We start from the raw sequence: 9596 nt of genomic DNA, 5'->3' as shown, positions 1-9596 counted from the left end.
GTGATATTTTGTTAAGTATTTATTTTTTCAAAAAAATTATATAAAATATATTTTTTATATTTTTAATAAATTAACTGTTATAAAAAAAAAGAGCTATGATAAGGATATTTTTGAGAGAAAAAATTATCTAGATTTTTAAGATTCCGCAGTCCGTACATAAGTTTTTATTTTAATAAAAATTTTAAAGATATAAAACATATTTCCATAAAAACAGTATTTTTCCTCTCGCTCTCCTGCCGATCCCGCTGTTTCGGTCCTTCGTCTGGCAAGGCGGACGAAAGTGCGGCGAAATGCCTCTTCGTCCTCTGTTCTCCATTCCCCAAAAATCCTCGCCGTTCCTCCTCCACCCTTCCCTTTCCCGCCCCACGAGCACCGCCTTCGACACCTGCTCCCGCTTGCCGCCTCCGCCGCCACCACCTCCACCGCCTCCGCCGCCGTCAATCGGCTCCGCCGCCCGCATCCATAAGCTGATTGCCGCCCAGTCGGACCCCCTCGTCGCGAAGGAGATCTACGACGTGGCCTCCTCCCTCCGCCCCGACCTCCTCCGTCCCTCCGCCCTCCACACCCTCATACTCAAGCTCGCCCGCGCCCGCCACTTTTCCGCCGCCCTCTCCTTCCTCCGCCACCTCCCTTCTCCCTCCCCCGCCCTTCTCTCCTCCCTCTTCCACACTTTCTCTCGCCTCTCCCGCCCCGACATCGCCCTCTCCGCCTTCCGCCGCCTCCTCCTCTCCTCCTCCTCCCCTCCTCGCCCCAAGCTCTTCGCCCGCCTCCTCTCTGCCCTCGCCGCCCACCCCTCCTCCCTCCCCACCGCCCTCTCCCTCCTTAAGTCCGCCCCCTCCCTCGGCATCACGCCCACCACCCGTTCGTTCAATGTTCTCATGTTCGCCTTCTGCCGCGCTGGCAAGCTTAGCGTCGCCTACTCCCTCTTCAACCGCTTATTTGCTGTTGGTCTGACCCCTGACGTCGCCTCCTATCGGATCCTCATGCAGGGACTCTGCCGAAAGAGCCAGGTTGGCACTGCCGTCAGCCTCCTTGATGACATGCTCAACAAGGGCTTTGTTCCTGACGCGCTCACCTACACTACGCTCCTCAACAGCCTCTGCCGTAAGAAGAAGCTCCGTGAGGCCTACAAGCTGCTGTGCCGCATGAAGGTGAGGGGATGCAACCCTGACATCATCCACTACAACACGGTCATCATCGGGTTCTGCAGGGAGGGGCGGCCGCTCGACGCCTGCAAGGTGATCGAGGATATGTCCAAAAACGGGTGCTTGCCGAATCTTGTATCGTACGCAACATTGGTTCATGGGTTGTGCTCCCGGGGGCTGTTTGAGCAGGCAAATGGGTATTTGGAGGACATGATGGAGAGGGGGCTTGTGCTGCACTTCTCGGTCTTCCATGCACTGATTAAAGGGTTCTGTGGTGTGGGGAAGGTGGTGGAGGCTTGCCATGTCTTGGAGGGCATGCTGAGGCAGGGGATGGCACCACACGTGGATACTTGGGATTTGATGGTGGCAGGTGTTTGTGATGAGGATAGAGAGAAGTTGGAGGAGGCTGTTCTGAAGGTAGTGAAGGAGGAAGAGTGGCGGAGGCGCACGAAGATTGTGCAATTAGGTGCTGCCTTGGAGGAGTGTATGATCAGGAGGTTGCGCATGAAAAATTTACAGAGAGATTGATGTTGGTGAACATTTTGGTCCCCAATGCATGAGATGTTGGTTGGAGGAAAAAAGCCCGGGATACAGTATGAGCTCTAAAGTGGAATTTCGTCAATTTGTAAAATGTATCTTGTGGTTTGGCTGATATGAGAAGACGATAAATGGGAGGCAGAATTTTAGGCTGGTTTTCAAGGAAGATATGTATCGTATGGTCGTCAGCAACTTTTTAAGAAATTTGGATTGGCAGTGTCAAGGTATGCATCTGCATCACTACTTCTTTCTGACAATTATAAGCTATTTCTAAAGCGTACACAGCATGTTATAGAAGCTAATTAAACAAACTCTAAGGTAGTCTGTGTTTTTCATTTTGTTTCCAATGTTACATTTCTGATAATCTTCCTTGCAGTTTGATTTCAATAATTCCAAATTAAGAGGAAAACAATTAAAAAGTCTCTTTTTTTTTGGTTATAGGTTCAAAAGAACCAAAAACTGGTTTAAAATAAACTCCATAATGTGTGTGCATGTGTGGACATATCTTGGAAAAACAAATCATCCAAATAATGCATATAAGATTGCTAGACATTTTCTAAGTATCTTGTAAACAGAATCAGATGCACCAAAAATGTTGCTTAAATTTTCTATCTTCCTGTCAAGGTAGTTTCTCTGTTTATAGTTTATATAAGTAATGGTAAGCAAAGAAACTACCAAGTAGTTTTCATGTTATGAAAAATAAAAAAAGTTTATAAATGTTAGTTATTGCGCATCAACAATTCCATTTAGCAGCACAAGCTTAATAGTGGATCTTAATTTCAATGCATATCTGATTTAGCAGCACAAGCCTAATTGTTAAGACCTTCCACTGCATGCTTAGTATAAATCTCAGTTTCCTACAGAAATGTCTATTCCAATCAAACCTCATTTGCAGTTAGAGCTGTTTGGGAATACCATAAACAAACTTAAGATGGTCTAAGAAATGAAAGCTACGAATCAAGAGTAAAAACCATAGTTGAGACAAGTTTGCAACCAAAATCAAGTAAGAGAAAAGGTTGGAACTAACCCAAACCAACCGGTTCACCCCATACCTAACCGAACCGAATCAGTGCGGGAGTCAGCATGGTTTGGCCGGTATCTTCAGAAAATGATGTAAACCGCTCCGAACTGGGTGGTTTGGAGCCAAACCGATTTGAACCGTTCGATTTGCGCCGGTTTGAATTGGTTCAAACCGCTCGGTTTGCCCCCCTTTTTTCAAAAAGCTTGAATTTATGGTTTGCTGATTTGGGATGAACTAGGCCGGATTGGTACTGTACCAAACCGGTAGCCGAGTGGTACGAGTTTCGGCACCGATTTGGCTAACCTTGGTTGAAAATTAATTTGAGCTTAGATTCATGTAGAATTCTACCATGGATGCTACATATATTTTTCTAAGTCTAGCGGTACGCATCAAAGATTACTTATTTCTCATTTTTTTTAAAATTTAGATCTAAGCTACTATGCACATGATCATGTCAAAATTTGAATAAATAAATATCAAATTTAGCTGAAGAGTAGCTTGCATGCCCCTAAATAAGATTCTAATTTACAACACTCATTTTTTGAATTTTATTTTATTTTCTAATTTTTAATCTGAAAATATATTTTTAATTAAAAAAATTATATATAATCCAAAAATTAAAAATTTTAGGAGGATTGTGTAGATTATTTATAGTTCTACAACATATCATGAAGTAACGTTAAAATCGAAAATTTTGGCACAATTTTCCCATTTATTGGAAATTTTTGGGCATTTTTTGGCGTTGAAAAAAAGGAGGAAATAAGGTAGGAGAGGAAAAACATACCTTATTTTGGGTTAGATCTTCCTTGAATCGTCAAAATCAATGCATTTTTTGGCCCCCAAACGGGGTTGAAGAAATGGTGAAGGAAGGCCTGAGAAGGCTTGGGACCTTTCCACCACTTAAAAAGAGAGGAAGAGGGAAAACCGGTTTGGAGTAGTCTGAACCGATGCGAATCGGCCGGTTCGCACCTGTTTCGCTTGGAACCGGTCGTTTTCGAGCGGTTCGGGCCAATTCCAACTCCCATAGCCGATCTGACCCGGTGCTGCATTAGGTCAGCTTGGTGTAGCCCAAATTGGGCGGTTCGACCCAATTTAGTAGACCATGCCAGTAACCTTCGAAGCGAAATTTTGTCACAAACTGAACCGTTTACTCGATGTACACTACTAGAGTGGCGCATGCATCCACGGCCTAAAAGCTTTAGAGCACAAAATGAAGGAGAGAGAGAGAGAGAGAGAGAGAGAAGGAGGGAGGGAGGGAGATTTTTTTTTTTTTTTTTTGAATGTTTTTCACTTTTGGTTTACCTGGTCAAGCTTGGATGGAGGACTATTTTTTGAAGTTTCTCCATGAAACTCATAATAAATGAGCCACTCCACTAACTCCATTTATTCAGCCAATTCCTGGCTTTCATTGCCATACCTTTGGCTTTTCAATTACCAAGACTATGCCCCTTCACTTTCTCACCCATTGAGCTTCAAAGCATGTAATACACTTTGGGTATGCCCTTGTATTCAGCATTAAATCCCAATGTCTAACAAGAGCACTATAAGCTTTGCAAAGCGAGCAATATTAGTGATGTTGTATGTCACAGGGGGTGACTTGAAAAGTAAATTTGGTGATAAACCTAGGTTCAGATGCTGTTCATTGATGTCACACAACAGTAAAGAAAGTTGTTGAGTATGAACATTTAAGAAACTTGATACCAAAAATTTATTTTTTAAAAAAGGAAAATCAGTCACCAATTACATTTTCTTGGAAACTGTGGTTCCTTATTTATTTTTTAAGAAAGAAAGCCAGTCACCAATTACATTTTCTGGGAAACTGTGGTTCCTTGTCTCCAAATAAAAAGGGTGGATGGGACACCTGGAATTTTGGGTGCAAGAGAGAGAGTCAAGGGACACAAGATGGAAGACATTGATGATATCGTGGAATAAGGCTAGGGCTATAGCATTGAAATTTGGAAGCAAAAAGGCATTAAAATTAGTTAAGAAATGGTAGACCATCAATCTGGTTGGTTCAATCGCAAATCTTAAATATGCTTGATGGTGATCTCATTTACCTTTTTAAATATTTTAATGGTGGCGTGGATGGCTCGGAGGAGCAAGGCATTGTTGAGGAGTCCAAACCTTGCTTCATCACTTGAATAATTATGCACTTTAATGGATCAGTGAGTAGAATTTTTGGCAATTGTGCAGCATTGTTCCAAGTGATGTAATAAGTTTGTTTTCCACAACTTGCTGTCAGAAACTTTTGGACTAATGTGTTATTCTTTTCTGAAACGTTTCATTGCTGCTTTCAAGAAATTAAATTTCAAACCATACTGTGCTTCCCAAAATCATGGTTGTTCAGGCCTTACCAGTTTCAGGAATATCAGTGTGTGCAATATCATGGTGCTTATACTGTAATACCTGATAGATACATGTTTCACTTCAGCGTTTCTAAGTTATATTGCTTCTTGGAACTCTGGAAGTTCTAAAATCTTGTTTGTGCTACGTGCCATTCTTTGCACTTCTTATGCTGGCATATGATCTTGTGTTGCTTCTCCAGCTGTTAGTTCACACACATCTACTTCCGGTGCTATAAGCTCTCCAGAAAAAAATGGAGATATGCATGACACTATGAAGGCTCAGCAAAGAATGCAGGAGTTTCAGAAGTCTTATACAAAGAAGAGCTGGTTCTTACAAGTCTTGATGATGAAAGGGTGCAGTCTGGCACATGAAAATGTAAAAATCAGAAAAATTTCCAAAACTAAAGAATGCAACAACCTGTAGTTGACATTAAAACTTTACATGAATTGCTTTTAGAGGAACTCATCAGCATCATAGAAGAGGTCTACTCTAATGTTGAATAATTACTTTTCCTCCTACACATCTAATGTTGAATAATTAATGCAGGGCCATCTGCTTATCAAAATCCACATTAAAATAAGGGTGTCAACAGTGAGCTGGATCTGGTTTTACATGACCTTACCCAAGCAAGTGTGTTTTGTGTTGATTTAACTCATATTTGGTACCACTGGATCAGTAAGGTTAACACTTAACAGTCACATCCGACCACCTGTTTTGAGTCTTTCATGTCACTCTCAGGTCAGAACCAGTTATGCTGGACTAGACAAAAATTGGTTGATCTTTCTGCTCTGCTTTATAATGATTTGAATCAGTTTGAGCCCCTTGCTCATTCATTGATGTAACTGTTGCTTCTCACTGTTGATTCATTGAAGTTAGCAGAGTTTCTTTTAATAGGCTGGAAACTATGTTTAGCCTCTTGTCACTCTGATTGTGTCTTCCTACCTGTTTAACCTCACGTTCCATTTAATGAGGTTGAGCTGCCAACCTTGGTTGTCTGTAGCCACATCTATCTCTGTATCCATGACTAAGAGTTAGTTATTTTATTAAAGGATCATAATTATTCTACTAAAACCTGTAAAACTAAGTAGGTAGTAGCATTATATAGTCATTTCAAAAAAAAAAAATTGGCTTTCAGTGAATCTGTCTTGATGCTTTAGCATTGCCCTTCTTGTTTATAACCTTGAAATTATAAGCTGACAACCTGGCTCTAAAAGTGAATATATAGAATTAGGATAAGCTTGGTCAATTAACTAATGTCTTAATCAGATTCTTAAGCCAATAAACATACACTAAGAACTTCCGAAGAGTCCTCTCTCTCTCTCTCTCTCTCTCTCTCTCTCTCTCTCTCTCTCTCTCTTTGCGCGTGCGCGTGTATGTGAAATGTTGTTATTGGCTTCCAAGAACGAATTTGCTAGGGCGATCATGAGAAATGTTGAGCATTCATAAATTTTTAGAGAAAGAATAAACAATAATTGGAGTGTTGAGGACAAGAAACAATAATGAAAACCCCTAGCACATTATTGCTTTTAATTATATTCACGTCTCTCATATAATGCATTACATGCACTAATGGATCTGCATTTATTTGGTAATAGTGCAAATTTTATTTCTTTGGTAAAATGATTGTTCTTTAAACAAGCAAGTTCGACTGATTTGATGTCATTTACATTTAAATTGTGTTCTATGTAGCTAATTGTAGATATAACACCAATGAGATGAAAAATTTATAAAACAATTGTCAAAGTACAAAAGATGTACATATAAACTTGATGAGCTTATACCTATGATGATTAGGCTAATGCATCATCTCCAGTCTCAGCAAATCCACAATCAGCGACCCATTTGTTCAAGGAAACATTAAATTTGGAAAGTATGAAAGATGTAGAAATAAACATCGTGAGCTTATATCCATTTGTTCAAGGAGCCATTGAATTTGGCAGTACCAATTTGCTTTCAAATTTTTATTCTCTTCATGCAATGTCGCTTCTGTAGATCAAGAGCAAGCGTCAGATTATTTGCTTGGGAAGATACCGGATAGAACCACGATTATATACTGGTGAAAAGTTGATTTATTCATGTAAATGTGATGAACTTCTCCAGATGAAAGAAGATCCACAAAAGATTTGCCAGTAGGAAGCTACTAAGATCTTGACCATGACGACCATTGATTTTCATGGTCTTCAAGGTTTTCGGCCCCACTGAAGAATTCACCATAAGATCCTTATGTCAAAAATTTGAGAGCTTCTCATTATGTTTGATGATGAAAGGGACTGTTTCATATTTCAATTTAAGTTCTTATTAGGTGATCAACTATGTATTGGTTTATTGATTCACTATGAGTTAATATTAAGAATAGTGTAATTTTTCAAGAAAATAATGCGATGCAATGTATAGTTAATAATCACATATATCTGGCCCATGAAATATGGAACCTGAGTGTAGTATTCTGTAATGGGTGAAAAGATGAAGTATTTATGTTCAAGTTAAATTCGGAATAGAAGATGAAATTGAGAATAAAAAATAAAAATGAAAGTATTCTTGCTTGACTGACTATTCTGATTGTACAGTGGAAGGATTGTAAATGCTTCCGGCTTCCCATTGCTTATCATGCTTTGCAGTTGGCTTGCTTTATGTAATTGTCACAATTTGATGGCATTGATGATGTTTGGCATTCAATCACATTACCTCACTCCCGTTGAGCTTTTTCATTGGTGAAAAAAAAAAAGCTTCAGTTCATTTGAGGTACTGTATATGATGGTGTTTGCATTTATTCCAAAATATTTCTTTCAAGTGCATGATTCATGTTTGGTGTTTGTTTCTGTTTCTGGTTATAATCTAGCATCTGCATCTATTCTTCGTTCACTTTTTTCTTAGGCTTTTGAATCTAATGATAATGTACAGATGAGACTGGTCAAACCAACCAGAATGGGTTATTTGACTGTTTAGTTTTCTTGATAACTCGTCTGCCATCCCCCATTTCTGTATACCCAGTAGCAACAAGTACTCGCAAGTCATTAACACCTAGTTGTTTGTAAGTCTGTAGCTTTGAGATAGGAACATTTATCAGTCATATTATCATGCGTGAGACCTCTTGGTGCCTCAAAAAGCCTGTAAGAACATGCTACATAAAAGAAAAATCGATACTATTACATTTTTCGGTAAGAAACGATAGCCCCACTTTGCTGTTGTTACTTATCATTAGAGAGAAGGCAGTTTTGCACAATTTGAGCTAGAAATATGGAGATTTAGCAATGTTAATTCTCAGATGAGACCATCTTATCATAGATACTTGTTTTCATCTTTCTTCATGAAGGAATATGATGTTAAACTCGGTGGGCTGCTTGACTGTAAGTAGTTTGCTGAGTTTATTCACAAATTGATAGCTGATACCTTAGAAATTCTCAGTCAGAATCGACTAACTGCATTGGTTGTTGCCCCTCCTGCAGTTCTGCTCGCCAAGAAGGCAACAAAGATGGTACCTGTTTAAGTCGTGCAGAGGCTGCCCAACTGTATCTATACCTCCATTGTTTCTCTTGGTGTTGTGTTGGTCCAGAAGTCTGCTAAAGGCTATGGCTGACCAGGCTGATGACGGCTCAAATTTGTTAAATACACAAATATGTTTCATCTCTTTATATTTTATTAAGTGGAATATCAAGAAATATTGGTACAATTAGCTGCTAATTTGTTATGTCCGATGTCTGTTTAAGTTGAATTTGAGTTTCATCGAATTTTGCGTTGATGGTGTCTTTTTTTCATTTTGTGGTGGCGGAGAGGTGGGGTGGGTGGCTGTTGCTGGGAAGTTGTTGAACAACTGAGAAACAAATTTTTGTTGGAACAATTTAAAGAGGGTTAAATCGATGTTTTTCTTTTTGTTTGTGGATCTGATAAGTTATTTTTTTCTCGCATATGCTTGCTCATGGGATTAATCTTCATTGAAGGAAAGCCGGTCAAATAGACTAGAAACGTTAGCTAAATAGAATAAAGCGCTGGTTCTCATGGTTTTGGTGAGGCAAGAGATGTAACATTGTTCTTTTTTTCAATCCATGCATGAATGCAGGACACTAAGATCGATGTTGAAAGGAGATGTCTGTTGTTAATATGACAACATAAACTTATGATTTTGAACTGCCTGGTCTCTTGCCATTAAAGGAGATGTCTCTCATGGCTTACTGAGATTGGTTTGGATTTCATATTTTTCGCTTGGCAATTTTATCAAGAAATATCTCCTTTAACCAAGAAAATGAGGGCTAGGGCCTTCTTACAAAAGCTCCAGAGGTACTCCTAATTATAAACACTACAATTCCCAACCCCAGTGACGAAAAAGGAGAGGGGCTTGGGGGAGAACGAAACTTGGGAGGAAGAAAGAACGGCGATGGGGAACTAAAAGAGAACCTAGGAGATTTAAGAGAGGCGGAACAAAGAGAACGCTGAGCATCCCTATTGCCAGATTGGAACCTATCGAGGTATGAACAAATCTTTTGGTGATTTTCAACTATTGTGCTGACATATAACCGGTGGTTCTTTGCTTGCAGAGTTGCGAACTTGCG

At 39.8% G+C, this 9596-nt stretch overlaps 1 protein-coding gene across 7 annotated transcripts; it reads left to right on the top strand.

The window, feature by feature from the left end:
* The first annotated feature begins 221 nt into the window (after positions 1 to 221).
* On the top strand, positions 222 to 8785 carry LOC148702236 (oligomeric golgi complex subunit-like protein). Of its 7 annotated transcripts, XM_089925689.1 has the most exons (4): positions 222 to 1906; positions 5249 to 5531; positions 5596 to 7791; positions 8496 to 8785. In XM_089925689.1, the coding sequence occupies exon 1, from the start codon at positions 291 to 293 to the stop codon at positions 1671 to 1673; it is 1383 nt and encodes a 460-aa protein (XP_089781815.1). In that variant the 5' UTR covers positions 222 to 290; the 3' UTR covers positions 1674 to 1906; positions 5249 to 5531; positions 5596 to 7791; positions 8496 to 8785. The 7 variants fall into 7 exon arrangements, with proteins under 7 accessions (XP_089781815.1, XP_088561497.1, XP_089781813.1 ...); XM_088705371.2 differs by lacking the exon at positions 5249 to 5531 and having other exon boundaries at positions 7617 to 7791; XM_089925687.1 differs by having other exon boundaries at positions 5596 to 8785.
* Positions 8786 to 9596: the final 811 nt, after the last annotated feature.

The sequence above is a fragment of the Phoenix dactylifera genome, chromosome 10, assembly GCF_051530095.1.
Source record: "Phoenix dactylifera cultivar Ajwa chromosome 10, Ajwa_hap1_PhDact_Kaust_v1.1, whole genome shotgun sequence".
NCBI classification, from domain to species: domain Eukaryota; kingdom Viridiplantae; phylum Streptophyta; class Magnoliopsida; order Arecales; family Arecaceae; genus Phoenix; species Phoenix dactylifera.
Note: the sequence above shows the minus strand (reverse complement) of the source record. Positions and strands in the feature narration are given on the sequence as shown.